Source organism: Stegastes partitus, unplaced genomic scaffold (genome assembly GCF_000690725.1).
Source record: "Stegastes partitus isolate 25-593 unplaced genomic scaffold, Stegastes_partitus-1.0.2 Scaffold231, whole genome shotgun sequence".
NCBI classification, from domain to species: Eukaryota; Metazoa; Chordata; class Actinopteri; family Pomacentridae; genus Stegastes; species Stegastes partitus.
Genome location: NW_007577962.1, coordinates 446,992 through 461,927, shown reverse-complemented (window position 1 = coordinate 461,927; position 14,936 = coordinate 446,992). Strand labels below are relative to the sequence as shown.

The following is a 14,936-nucleotide window of genomic DNA, read 5'->3' as shown; positions in this document are numbered from 1 at the left end:
GTAGTAGTTAGTAGAAACTTTGTGACATATTTACTAAAAGCTGGGGCAAACTGGCTCCTGAGGTGAACGAGACGAAGTATAAATGCTGTCACACTGAGCCGCATTCGACTTCATCACATCAGCATTTGTTGTGCTGCGCAGATCCGACTGATTGGAGAATTACACGGGGGCTCATACTGCGGTAGACTGTTATGAATTGGACCACTAAAGGATTAATGAAACGTGCCCAGATATTACTGCCCTGGAGATGAGCTGCTTTCAATTACACTGATTGGTTTTAGCCTCCTGCTGCGCGCTGGCTGGCTGGCCGGCCTGCGCTTTAGCACCATCCGGACAGAAAATGACAACATCTGATGGGCCCTGCGGCTCCCTTTAGGATGTCTTTTTTTTCACCAAACACAAAAAACACAAACACCGTTTCTACGATCACGACCTTCTATTAAAAAAAAAAAACACTTCTACTCTCATGTGTAAACAGCCTGATGGTGCTGCTGCTGTTTCTCACATACTTTCCGGTTACTTAGTCCGTCAAACGTCTTCAGCGGAAGAAGCGTGAGCCTCGTGCACGCCGGGTTGTCTTTTCAGACGAGGGGAGAAATGCAAAGAGAATTACTGAGAGGAAGAAGATGGAAAAAAAAAGACGGCTAGCAGAGGAGGATTTCAGACGCTGTTGCGCGTGAATTGCACTGAGGTGGTGAAAGAGCGCTTTGAGGGTGACGCTTACCTGTATTCGCAAAATGTGTCGTCATTCATGCCCTGGGACTCCACGTCTGGGTGAAGGTCTTCTTTTTCTTTCACTGCTCGCAAAACGAAGAGAAGATATTAGTGATTTCCTCAAGAGATGGCTGCCAGTGAAGATCACTGCGTCCCCTGACTGTTATCGCCGTCTGAAGAGCGACAGTCCCGCGTTCCCTTCACTTACTCAACGAACGAAACTTCAATGCAAGCCTCGGAAAAGATTGCGAAACCAGTGTACAAACAAACCTCTTGTCTTGTACCTAAATTCAAATGTTCATAATAAAAATGTTAAACATGGCGGGAGGGAGGGGGAAGTAAATGCATAGTCCTATATGTGGCGGAACAAAAAAAGAAGGGCTCAGGCGAATGAAAGAAAAGGTTGTTGGAACTAGAGGCGATAATGAGAACTTAATGAGGAAACAAAGGACAGAGCTGCGTCTCGCTCTTTTTTTTTTTTTCTGCTGACAAGTGAAGCGATCGCTGCCCAGACGACAACCTGATGGCCATTAGCCGTGAATAATAAAGCCCGATAAGGACTCTCACGTCCCCAATAGCAGGAATAACATTGAGATACCACGGAGCTTATGTCATCATTCCCCCTGCGCAGTCACCTCGTGTGCAGCATTTGCATTTTGTCTCGCTGTGGGCTGCAATTTGTTTAGATTGTTAAAAAAAAAAAAAAAAAGCTGCCTCTACTAAATAATGCAAAAAATTCAAATGGTGGAGTAGAAATGCTCATTTTCCTATCACCTATTTTATGTATACATTTGCATTAAAATAATTTTTTTTGTGGGAGCGAGAAAGAGAAGAATGGTATGTGTTCCTTTGGTGGCGTCTGGAGAGGATTGATCGTTTCTTTCATGGCAACAAACGGCAAAATGGAACTATAATGATGCTCCGAGAGGCAATTAGTATTCAAACAAGGTGAGATGTGTGTGTGTGTGTGTGCTTGTAAGTGAGCACCTACCGGAATACTTCCCTCCTTTATTTCTGTTGACAAAGCAGGCGATCAACACAATGAGAGTGAGGAGAGCGATGGCGCACATCAGGCCGATAAACCAGCCCTGGGTTGATATTCCTCCGTGGATGCTGGCCAGACCTGCGGGAGAACAATGCCCGGTGACTTTGACTCGCCTTGGCCTTTTCATCGGGACACTTGATTGAATGTTTACATCGACAAAGCCTATCTGATGCAAAAGGCAGGAAGGTGGCAGGAGGGAGGGGGGGCGACGCCGCTGATGGAAACGGTCCAATATTAATATTAAACAGCTAATCCTGCTTGTCTAATTAATCAAGTAAGGAACGCTGTACAAATGTAATTCCTCTTAGTGGAGCCAAATTAAATCCCGGTGACACCGCGAAGGACCACACGCCGCGGCTTGAGTCACTGCTCAAGGACGCGCCCGGGTGCGCCGCTACTTTTTTTCAGCGGGAGGTCAATTAGTTTTACTTACAATTACTTTTTTTCCCTTTTTTTTTAGTTTGCTTTAGTTTCCCTTCTCACCTGTAGACGCGGTGGTGATAACGTCTTCAAATATACTAGAATTATCAACCCAGCTGTTAGGGATAAGGCGCACAGTGTACTCGGTCTCGGGTTCGAGTCCGTCAATGACGTGGAAGGTCTTAGAGGTGTTTAAGGCCTCTGATATCTTCCAGTGACCCTCACCTGTGCAGAAGTGGGGAGGGATGGGGGTGAATGATCATGAATATGGCATGAAAACACAAAACTACTCCTACAGATGTTTCACTCGCTATACTCTCTACCACCAACGGATAGACGTGTAGCTTACGCTGGCTCATGTATGCAATGTAAAACTGTGTGTGCTCTCCTCCAGATATCCAGCTGATGTTTGCAAAGCTGTCGCTAACGGCCGAGCTAACGTTCAACAGGGCCGGAACTGATGGAGGAGGGGGGGAAAAGAAAAAAAACGGGGCGGGGAGGAGGGAAAAGAAGAGAAAAGTCAAACAGGGGTTAGTAAAGGACAAAGCAGATGAAAGCCGTGGTGGAGTGTTTAGGAGTGTTGTCATTATGTGATGAAGGATGCCGCTCGTCGCTTTCTGCGGAAGAGGCGAGGGCGCTCTTTCCTAACGCTATTGTAAGGAGGCATCAATTACGTCTGACAGAAGGGGACGGCGGGTCACTCTCACAACAGCACACATGACAAGAGTGATGTGGATATGGAAATGGAACCACAGGTGGAGCCTGCGAAGCTAAATGAACATCTACTAGGACCTTAAGGGAGATTTAACATCAAAGACCTTTGGATGATGGACATTTCGCACGCCTACGCTTCTTCAGAAATCGTCTGTTGCATGACTAGCACACGGTAATAAGGTGTGTTTTTTACAAGCTAGAAAATATCTGACAACATTATGATTTCTTTCACATTTTATTTATTCGTTTTGCTGCTTTATTCACTTCTTCTCCCCGATCGAGATGTCGTCTCCACATTGCCACTCTGGAAATTTCTGACAAACCGTCTACTTTAATGAGGTTTAGTGCAGCCGCAGTTCCCGTTGTGATTCATCAATTTGTCCAACTAACAGCCGAACGTGATCAAACGCAGCAAAGCAACAAATCTTCGCATGTGAGAAGACGGACCAATGACAACGTTAAATGATTATTATCAGCATTGCTTCTGTCCGTTTAAACTCAAGCAATCAGATCATTATTTCAGCAGTGAGCCAACAATATATAGTTGAATTCCCAGAAACAACACAGAGGTAATTAGGGCCTTGCTTATACTCTGTCTTCTATCTTTAATCAGTGTTATCAAATTATTAGTCAATCATTTGAGTTGAGAGCAGTAGCACAGTTTATTAGCTTAAAACTTCATCTACCTACACATCAAGGGGATCTTTCCCTCTGATACTCAAACAGAGGATAAAAAAACAAATCACAAATTTTCTTGGTGATTCGCATCATTAGTATGGGAATTGTGTGCTTTGATAGCAGCTGTCTAAGCTCGTCAGCAAAGTGCAATCCACTTCATTTTGCCATGACAAACATGCAAATCTTCTGCTGGCGCTCCAGCTCAGGTGCATTATTTGCTCAGGTGATAATTCAGTTCACAAGGACACCTGCGTCTGCGCTGTCCATCCTCACCACTGCAAATGACACTCGCCGACTAATGTTGATGGATTAGTCTGCAACTATGGTAATTTCAGAACATTGGAAGTGCGCGATGACTTCGACTGACATAGGCTCGTGAGTTAAAAATATCCCAAGGCTGGCTGCCGTGCTTTGTCACCGCGCTCCTCAGCTTGCTATTAAATGCTGCAGAAAGCAGCTGCTCGCCCAGCGGGGAGCTGATGCCCTGGAAGACGCCCCTTCAAAGTCAGGAGGCTTTTTTTTTTTTTTTCATAAGAAGAGGCCAGAAAATATTCTGATATTGGGGCTTTCAAGAGCCTCCACTTATCCACTTATCTCGGTGTCCTGTAAATATCACCCTCCCGGTATGAGCTCACACCTCCCCACGTGGCCCGGGAGGATATATCTGCTCGCTGTTTTCTCTCAGCTCAGATGCTGCCCCTTCTCGTCCCAGAGCCGCGTTGCTGTTTACCCACTTGAAGATTACATGGTAATGTCAGGTGACTGTTGGGTCAATACGACGCCGTTTGCAAGGGGGACCGGGGCCCAACAAATCAATCACTTACAATTAGACATATTTGTCCTGCGCAAGTGACTGCACTCTACAGCCACACTGTCGGATGGGGATATAGATCTAGCATCCTAGATTTCCCTGTGGTACGGCAGAGAAATTAAACCCAGCTAGCAGTAAAACACCGCTGTTACATTCCACCTCTTTGCTACTGGAAACAATACAAACTCTCCAAGCAAACTACCTGCAGGAGTATTTTGGGTTTTTCGTGTTATTTATCTACTTTGAGCCGACAGCTAAGCGAGCGGGGTATCAAAACACAAAAAAAAACATGGCTGCTGCGTGTTATTCCGCAGCGTCGGCTTGTCTCTGTGGCGTGATGCTTGTTGTGTCAGAATGTGCTGCAGCTCTACCTATGGTGGAACGAGTGGGTTTGGTCACTGGGGACTTTGGAGTGCTTGGAGGTGAGGGGGAAGCTGACTTGCCTGAAAAGAAAGACAGACCCGGTTGGTTATCAATTTGAGCTCAAGGGGGGGAGGGGGAGGCTAGGTTCTACTGTTAGCACACATGCTATTTCCTGCTAAACTCTAAAATTAGTGACTACGGTGGAACACGATCTACGACTTCAACGCACAATGTGAGGTGCTTTTAATTTGACTTGAAATATTTTTATAAAAGGATGGGAAAGGTAGGTGTGGCGTGTCTGACGCTCTTCCTGGCTCTTTAAGCATCATCAGCTTGAGTTAGACGTGTTGCACAGAGTCTGCCGTTGCTAGGATAAAAGTCAATATTCGTTTACAGTCACTAATGAGCCAAGATTAATATGAATTTATAATTAGGTTACTCATTACCATTGCTATTAGAGAGGAAGACACAAACTTTATCTAAGCAGAAGTTGACATTTTTCTAATGAAAGGAGGCATCAGAGTGCTCTCTGCTGATGGCAAGGGCAAACAGCAGACAAGGTCAATTACGTGCAGAGGAGCCGAGTGTTTAGGGGGCCGTTAAATTCTGTACAGGACAAATAAAAAGTGTCCGACTGTTCCGAGACTCAGATCCTGATCGTTTAATCACGCCTACAGCATCCACACATGCCCTGCTGCGTTTCTACATCTAAGCATGCAACCGCTATCTAAAACAAAGCGTGTGGCTGTGGAGCACGTCATACCAACACAAACTAAAAATATAATTATAAAAAAAAAAAAAATGTGTGTCATTATCGTGGTATGTGTGTGTGTGCAGGTATGACATGCCACAGCTTCTGCGTAAACACAGATCTACATACTGAGACCGACAGTGGAAGCCGAAACGGAAGCTGCGGGAAATAAAAAAAGACAGAAAGGAGAAAAAAAAAAGACAGAAAGGACAAGAATTGCATGGCTAAGCAGACGTACACATTCACAGACATGCTTATAACACCCACTGTGTGATCAGAGCAAATTCTGAAAGCGATGCACTTTTTTTTTTTTTTTTAGTGGCATATGTGAAAGCAGGCAGAAAATAAACCATTAAGAAAAAACAACAGTAACATACAGTACACACACGGCGACAGCACAGTTACCACAAATTGCTTTCGTGCTCAAATCTTGAGTCTCTTCCCCCCACACACGCGTGTAATAGCTCTACAAAACTGCAATTCAATACATAAGAAATGAGTCATTCTCCCTGTAATCATTTTTTTCTCCTGGCTTTTCAGCATGCAAATACCCAACCCCTAAGAGCCAATTAAGTTTCTTTCTGTGATTGTAAGGATTCTTCCAGTAAACACTAAGTAATCGCTTGCATATTCAGCACCTGCAGTGTGTTTTCCACGCTAACTTTTTTTTTTTTTTTTACATAAAGCCACTTGAATATACAAAATCCCTTCGGGGGTGCGTTTGTATTAAGATCCAGTTATTTATGCCGACGGTATCTGTGGCTGTTCCTTCGCTGACGCTCAGGTGAAGCAGTTTCCTGTTTCATTTCCCGTCCAATCGTTAACGCCCGCAATCACAGAGGCTCGGCTTGAGTTTTTAGAGCCAGCTGAAGTATGGCGCGCGGCGCTCGACAAATGATATGTAATTGAAAATAAAAGATTACGTGCTACGAGCCGGCTCATTATGATTACTTGCGGACCGGCTCTTTCATGATTACGCAATTCAGTATCAAAACCTTCAGTTTCCCTCCTGCTCAAAGCAATTTTTTTTTTCTCCTGGTTGATTGTTTCATAGCTCGCGCTCTCCGTCCAATCAATAAGCACTTGCTCTCTCATGACAGTGACAAATGAAAACCTTCACTACAGCCGTACGAAATTGTTTATCCACAAAAATTACTTACATGGAGATATGAAAAGCTTGGTTGCTCAGGCATATATCACATTGCGCGAGTTCGGTGCCGTTTTGAAATAGTGAAATGACTTTTGTCACCTGCTTTGCTTAGCCTCTATTCAGCCTGCGTGCTCATCGTCGCCCATCCACACACATCCACAAAGCTTATCCAGACACACAGCGCCTCGTCAACTGTCCTTCTGGACCTTCCATCACTCACTTGTTTCCAGGGTGGTGGTGCACTCCTCGCTGACAACGGGCCCGCAGCCCACGGTGGTGCAGGAGCGCAGGTAGAACTTGTATTTGCTCACAGGTTCCAGATCGCGCAGGATCCACTTGGTGGTGTCTGGATTGCTGATGTCTACGGTCTGCAGCGGCCCCACTTCTTCTGTGTCGTTGACTGGATGTAAAAATAGTAGAAAAAATGTTATTTACTGTGTAATGATTTTTGTATTAAGCACACCAAGTGGCTGCAGTAGATGATGGACTACAGAGGTATTACTTAAAAAACAGGAAACACAACATGTGTAGTCAACACTGTGCTACCAAAGCTTAAATTCTTTGATTCCTTTCCTAAATTCATACCTCTTAACCCCACTGTTCATATTTTATGCCTTCACAGTATGGCCTGGGTCAGTTTTGTCCCAGTTTTGTTCATCATACTGTGAAGAATTCAAGTCAAGAATTCCCTTATAGTAAGATAAGATAAGATAAGATAAGATAAGATAAGATAAGATAAGATATGCCTTTATTTATCTCACAGTGGAGAAATTCACAGTGTTGTCAGCAGCAGCACACACAGAGATACACACATACTAGAAAGAAAAATGTACACGTAAGAAATAGTGCAAACATACGTATAAAAATACACATATAAAAAAGAATAGTGCAAACATAGAATATACAAATGAGGATATGCAGAAAAAATATATATAGAAAGATATAGAAATAAAGAATAAACAGTCTATACCAGGGGTGTCGAACTCCGGTCCTCGAGGGCCGCAATCCTGCATGTTTTACATGTTTCCCCTCTTCTAACACACCTGATTCAAATGATCAGGATCGTTATCAGGCTTCTGATGAGCTGATCATTTGAATCAGGTGTGTTGGAAGAAGGGAAACATCTAAAACATGCAGGACTGTGGCCCTCGAGGACCGGAGTTCGACACCCCTGGTCTATACCAAAGAGTAAGGGTGTATACCAAATTTTAAACTACAGATCTATTTAGAATGTCTAAATATCCTACGTCACATTAATAAATGTAAATAAAAAATACACACAAACATGGCCTGTACAGTTTCAAGATTCCCTAAACCTCCTATTTTCCTTGATTTGACCCACACTGGTAGATTTAAAATGTCTCTCAGTGGATATGGGTCAACATTTGACCTGAAAAAGCCTCAGTGTACAAACATTTGTCGCACCTGTACAAAGTATAAAACTTTAAAATATTGCTATTTTTGTGTATTTTGGGTCCCTTTAGGAAAAGTCCTCAAATTACAGGCTAAAAGAATGACGTTCAGGGTATTTTTACTGCTATTAAATGTCAAAACGGGCCAAATTTAACCCAAACAGAATGTATTGGTTCACTAGATTATAAAAAGTGTGGACATTGCACATTGTCATTTCCATTCCCTAAAGCTCCTGTACCATCACCTCCAGGAAACCTAGATGACATCCTTTAACTAGTTCAGTATTCTAGTTAAAAAGACAAGTGAAGGCTTTATTTTACAGCCTGCGTCTCTTGTACTTTTACTGTACGTTTTTTATTTTTTCCCCGCCGTCTCCAAAAAAGTACCAGCCATCAGCTCGACTGGATTTATTTATTCATGCTTTTTCAAAAAAAGAAAAGACAATAAAAACATACATAAAATATGATTTGTGAGTGATGAGGGTGCAGCTGTCTATCTTTGTCTTTATGCTTCTTGATGCTGCGTATTGTCCAACAACACTGAATAAAGTTTGTGTGTGTGAGTGACAGTGTGTGTGTGTCGTCGGTTGCCTCATCTTTCTGATATAATGATAGAACTCGACGTGAAAACTCAACAAGGTTTTCATCATTTTAGGAAGATATAAACACCTATTCTATAGTTGAATTATTCACAAAATCACTCCCTGTACTTCCCCACACATTGGAATGTTTGACTGCGTCTCGTTCGGGGGGGAAAGAATTCTCCAGCCGCCGGCCTTTCAAATACTTCCAACTGACAATCAGGAGACATTTCAGCAATGCCAAAGAAAGCAAAATGTCACTTGTCATTTTGGCTTGCACATTCCCTTCTTGGGCTTTAGAAAAGACAACGAGTAATTTGCTTGTTTTTGGCTTAATACCCCCCCTTTAAAATGCTATTAACAAACAAGCTAATTACGTCCTGCATATTTTCAGCCGGAGTTTATTTTTGTTCTTGGTGTCTGCACTCTGTCCACATTGTGATGGGATCTCATTTTTCACTACGTAAAGCAGCCCAGTAGGTAGGGAGGTGGCATTTATGTTCTTTGTAATAAAAACAAACACAGCAGGTGTTGAGGTGACCTTTGCTGTGAAAGAGGTGCTACGTCTCTCTGGTAGGAGGCAACAGGGACAATGACAAGAATGTATTGGTCTGCTTCTCTTTTTGCCTGGACACCACCCACTGATATCAGAAGTTCTGATTTTTTTTTTCTCCTTTTCTTTTGTTTCGAGGGACAAAAAACACTAAATTTTTTGGTGCATTATGAATGTCAGGCTGGTTACAGAGAAGAGGCCACGAGCATCAAGTTTCTACCCTGTGGAGGAATTACTTTCTCACTTTTTTTTCTGGAGACACTCGGGCCTGACAGCTGGCGCACATGATCTTATAGAGTGCACTGGCTGAAGGCTGCAGACTCTGGCTCTTCCACTGACTACAGACAACAATATCTCCAAATATTCTTCAGCCTAGTGGGCCAGACATGATTGGCCTTGTGCATTGTGAAACAGACCAAGATTCTCCAGCGTTGAAATCCGAGTATGACCCGACAGCGAGCGCGAGTTTAGCTCAATTGGGAGGAAAAACAGAATGAATTGAAGCCAAGGTCATTTATAACTCCCACTTGTGCCAATATATTATTTCAGTGCAGTGGAAACGTCTGTAGAACGGTCAAAGAAAGGGAAGAAATTATGGATTCATCCGAGTTTCATGCTAAACTGAATAAATGTAGCTACTCCACAAGTGTCATGCAACATGTGTTTCAGGTATATAGCGGTAAACTGCTCTGAACAAGAAGGACAATGTTTCTAAATGATAGAACAGATGAAGTGCGAGGCCTCATCTTTACTTTTGGGTCACACTTATCTTTGTCTTGTCAAGCTCCCTTAGAGGCAGGCAGACTTGTTGTTTAGTCTGTACCAGCACACTGTGCCCCGGGTTAAGAGCTCTTTAAGGCAGTGTGACTGTGCCACCCACTCAGTGGTGAGGATATATTCAGCCTTTGCATTCAGTATTCAGAAAAGTATACTGACAAAAACTTCTGTTGGTATGTGTGATCCAATATTATCACCTCTACAAAGTGTACTGGTGGAGGACAAACCATAATGAAGTCCATATCTACTGTTCTGTTTCCCTATTATTGAGTGTACCGATGAAGCCACTGATCTTCTTTGGTGACAACTTGATCCAATTATTACAGGGTTCTACACAGAAACAGTGTTGTTTCAAAGCAGTTAGTTTAGCTGTTTAAACCCCAGGTAATCCTTCGTGCTCAGTGTGTTAAACAACATGTTACAACAGGAGTTTCTGTGAAACCCGCGAGATGTGAAGTCATTAAAGGCTGCTGTGGAGATGGGCGTAGACCTCAAACAGCTGCGCTGTAGCTTTAGATGCCACTTGTGTCACTGATGATACGCTGACAGCTGGCTGCATTATCCTCAACATTTCGCACATGACTTCCTCCAAGGGGACTTCAAAAAAAGTCACACTTCAAAGCGTCTATCAGCTTTATTGCTGTGGCACAATGAAAACGTCCTCTCTTGAAATACTGTATGACGCTTGGCCCTCTTGTGCAGCCGCCAAATCAAACTCAATTAGCCGGCAAATGCGGCACTAAGACGTTGTTGGAAGTTAGTCATTAGCTCCGTTATGACTTTTATTTAAGGACATCAAAGTGTGCGCCCACGTGGGATGTGTTCGGTGATGACATCCCCTGGGACTGAGCTATGCTGAAGATGTCCCCTGCAGACAGGATGAGGTCAGTAAAGCCGGACCTTAACAGACTGTGACACCGTGGCCTTGGTCAGCGCTAGCCGAGCCGTGATCGTGACACGCGGGCCGGCAGACATCACCCTGACATGTTTCCTATACACACACTCTGACCCTGGCCTTATTAGAGCAGCACAATGATTTTTCTTTCCTTGCTGAGGATCACGGGTTAGACAATCACCAGTGAGCCAAAGATACACCTTCTTTCTTTTCCATGACACTCTGGAGTACTGGACATACTTGTGTGTACCACTACAGTGCAACAGAAGAAGAGCCTCTTATATGCACTCACTGGCTCCAAATTGGAATGAATGGACTGTGTGCTTTTCTATACACTCAGTTTCGGTAGTTTTTTAGGGGGTGCAAGCTGTAAAGAAACAGAGGATGTAAACACTATTAAACAAAATTAGATAAAACATTACCCCCTTTGTAGCAATACAGAGGGTTCACTGTTATATCAGCGCTGATTTGGTGGAAGGATAAGAATGATACGTACTGAGCTGGTACTCCAGAAGATACCCCGTGAGAATCCCATTAGGTTCCATCGGCGGGTCCCAGACCAGAGCGACGGTGTGCCTCTGTACATCTGTGACCCTGAAAACAGGATTTTTCTCCGGAACTGTAGGTGCGAAGAAGGTAATACACACAGTAAACTGTCGAATTCTGCAACCCAGTTTCCTTGGCTATTATTAGATTTTCTCTTCAGTAGTTGTGAATCAATACACTCCATGCTGTTTTTCCACAATCCTACCTCCCTCTGGGGTTTTGAAGTTGACGGGATGGCTGCCCGGGCTGTTGCCTCTCCCGTTGAAGGTCATGACGATGAGGCTGTACTCGGAGAAGGGCGTTAGTCCGGGCACCATGGCGTGGCTGCGATCCCCGGGGAACGTCAGCGTGTGTTTGTCTCCGTGGCTTTTCTTTGAGGCCACTAGACTGCGCAGACGCCACCAGTTTATCTAGAAAGAGACACAGAAGCACCCTCAGCGGCGGCTTCCAGACATCAAGCTCGTGCGTCATACATATGTATACAGCGGGGAGAACGCTGACGGAGTTATTGTGTTGTTTCTTCTGATGGCGGGAGTAAGAAGACATTGAACTGGCCGACATAGGAGACAGAATAGGGTGAGAGAAGCAAACGTTGAGAGCAAGGTCGGGGCCATTCCTTTTAAACTGTGTCTAAAAGCAAAGGTCTGTTTTTGAGGTATTACCCTGTAGCCTCCCAGATGTCCATGCAACTTGTCCTTGTGCACTCGTGTCCAGCTAACCTTGACCACTGAGCTGTTCATCACCTCCACGGCTACATCATCAGGTGCGGCAGAGGGAACTGCAAAGGCAAACACACATTACAATCCACCGTAAGCTGCAAGTAAGTTCAGGGAAGCAGTGAGCCATTAAACAGGGCTGCAACTCACTCCTATTTGATAGTTGATTAGTGAATCGAAACAAATAATCAACTGTATGGATTATGGACTGCACGAAGATGAACTGGCTCTTATTTAGTTTAAAAGTTGTTTTAGACGTATGCTAACCAACAATAAAGGCGATAAAGATGCTTGTTGTGCACTTTTAAGTGTCTTTTGTGATTTATGTGAATTGCTGCAACAATAGTTCAACTTCCGAGCTTTTTCTATGTTAAGATTAAAGACAGAGGTTGTTGTTATTTTTGGTTCATCCAGGGTTCCTTCAGTTTTCCTGTGCTGAGATTGGCGGTGAACCTGCTCCACAGCAAATGTCCGCCAGACTGTGACACGTTATGTGCCGTAAATTAACGCTTACACAAAATCGCCAACTAATCGATGGCACCTAATCTGGTCATCGATTTTAGTTGACTATGTCGATTATTCGTTGCACCCTTCTCTGAAAACAACTTAACAGAAGTGATTGGCCAAAGCGAGACAAAATTACAAAAACACACTATTCAAGTCAGCGATCAACTATTTACTGGACCTACGAGGGAAGGGCTCTACCCATCGTCACAAAAACTAATGTACAATGGTAAAACTATTGTGCTAACGGGGACAAATACTGCATCTCCTGGCACCATATTTGGGTGAGGACACAAGAGTCAGAAAGTACCATGACCTGAGGTGACCTCCTGGGGACAAGTCCAGAAGAAAGCTAAACAAGGGAAATACAGTAAACTTCTGTAAAGTTAAACCAAAACATTTCAGTGAGCATTATAAATAAGTTTCTCCACAAACCAACTTCAACACTGCAGCTAGAAAAATACAAGAATTGGAGACTGAATAACTTAAATGAATTGAATTAAACCACAGCTTTCCCTTTAAAATCTAACAGCTACAGCAGCTAATTGCACTCTGGCAGCTCCAAATGGCAGCAAAAGGCGAGAGGAAAGTTTGGGAACCTTTATTTGCAAGTTTATGTCAGTAAACTGCAGACAGTATGATCAGTTTAATCCGCTAGAGTGATCTGCATTGTCCTTTTACTGAAAACGGCAACAAGGAAAGAAAAATAAATGTCTGTTTTGGGCTTACTAGCATCTTTTAACTACACGTCTGAATGTACAGCAACATTGACTAATATTTTAATCATTTGGGGCTAAAACAACACTACACATGACGTTGTTGTGTGTCTTTTATATGGAACATTTTCATTATGATGTTAAAAACATGTTGTAGTGCTGGGTAGGTGTGGTATTTATCAAAGCTCTTACAGTGACAAAAGCAAAGCTGAGGAGGCCACAACCAAAAGTAATGCTATAAGACAGAGATGAGGGCGATTGCAAAACTGGGTGAGGTTTTTATTGTGAGGGTTCCAGTAGAAATGACCCCTTACCCATAATGCATAGCCATATGATCTATTACTAATGCACAAGTGCTGCTTTAAATAAAACAATGTCAGATCACCAAACATCATTACTCACAGTCCTCTCCTGAGTAGCCGGTCACTATCCTGGGCTCGGGGCCCCAGCCCTGATGGTTCTTGGCTTGGATCTTGATTTCGTAGGGCACAAAGGTGGGAGTGTTCCTGACCACATACGAGTGCCTCTTCACTGTGTGTTCCTTCCAGTCCTCTTCCACATCCTGCCGTCTGTAACTCACCTTATACTCCAGGCCGGGACCATTGTGCTCAATGGGTAACAGGGGCTGAATAATAAAAGGGAAAGAAAGCAAAAGTAAAAAAAAAGAACAATGACGTGAAAGGTTTCATTGAGGCTTTCACAGTTGCATAAGATGTTTCTTGTATTTCCCTGCTCAATGTCACTGCCACCGTGGGATTAAAATGACAAGCTAGCCCAGTGAACTGTGCTTGGAACACTGGCAGATTTTTTATCCCGCTATCTAAGAAAACAATGGAACAATTGACCTGGTCTAGTGAGGCTTTTCTTTGATACAGGGCTTGCTAAGACATTGCAGATGAAAAGATTCATCTCCTCACAGAAGTCAGACCGTGAGAAATAGAATGAGATACCATTATCCACAAAAGCAAATCATTAACAGTGGGAGAGCTCATGAATCCAGGATTCAGGAGCTACGTTGCCATGACAGGGCAACCAGATAATAAGTGAAGGAGAGATTCATCTTTCTACAATAAAGCCGAATACATTACCGTGAGCACTAAAAGAAAATTTTCCTTTTCATAGCCTTCCTTTCTCTTTCTAATCAAAGAAAAGGAACATCTTTCAATGGAAACTCATTCATGATCCCAGAAAATGGCTTTTCTAAAGATCTGAACTGCAAAATGAAATATTACAAGTGGGTCATTTCTGTTTCTTAAATTCCTATTGGTAATTGTCTCTGAAACATTGATGAAACTACATATCTGTTCTCTTAGAGAAATTCTTTGACTGCCAAAAACTGGAGTGGAAGCGAATCCTTCACTATGTAAAGGTAGGCGACATTGCAGCAAGAGGATAACAAAAGACCAAACTCTATTTCTTACCTCCCAGTTGATATCCATTTCATGTGGCAAATGACCTTCGATTTTGATATTTTCAGGGTTCTTGTCAGGGGCTGTAGAAAAAAAAAAAAAAAGGAATATGGATTTTGTCTGCATTGTTAGCGCGAGAAATCTCCAGTGAAATAGGCACACAAGAGAGCAGATTTTCAAC

The 14,936-nt window shown here is 43.2% G+C and overlaps 1 protein-coding gene across 1 annotated transcript in view; it reads right to left on the bottom strand.

Moving 5' to 3' along the window:
* chl1b (cell adhesion molecule L1-like b) overlaps nt 1-14,936 on the bottom strand; it is a 62,459-nt gene that overhangs the window by 4,620 nt on the left and 42,903 nt on the right. Inside the window, exons 18-25 of the mRNA XM_008281353.1 lie at nt 14,768-14,838; nt 13,749-13,971; nt 12,073-12,188; nt 11,616-11,820; nt 11,361-11,483; nt 6,867-7,046; nt 1,706-1,837; nt 725-797 (exon numbers count right to left, since the gene is read on the bottom strand). Coding sequence (XP_008279575.1) covers nt 725-797; nt 1,706-1,837; nt 6,867-7,046; nt 11,361-11,483; nt 11,616-11,820; nt 12,073-12,188; nt 13,749-13,971; nt 14,768-14,838 — 1,123 coding nt within the window. The remainder of the gene's footprint in view (nt 1-724; nt 798-1,705; nt 1,838-6,866; nt 7,047-11,360; nt 11,484-11,615; nt 11,821-12,072; nt 12,189-13,748; nt 13,972-14,767; nt 14,839-14,936) is intronic.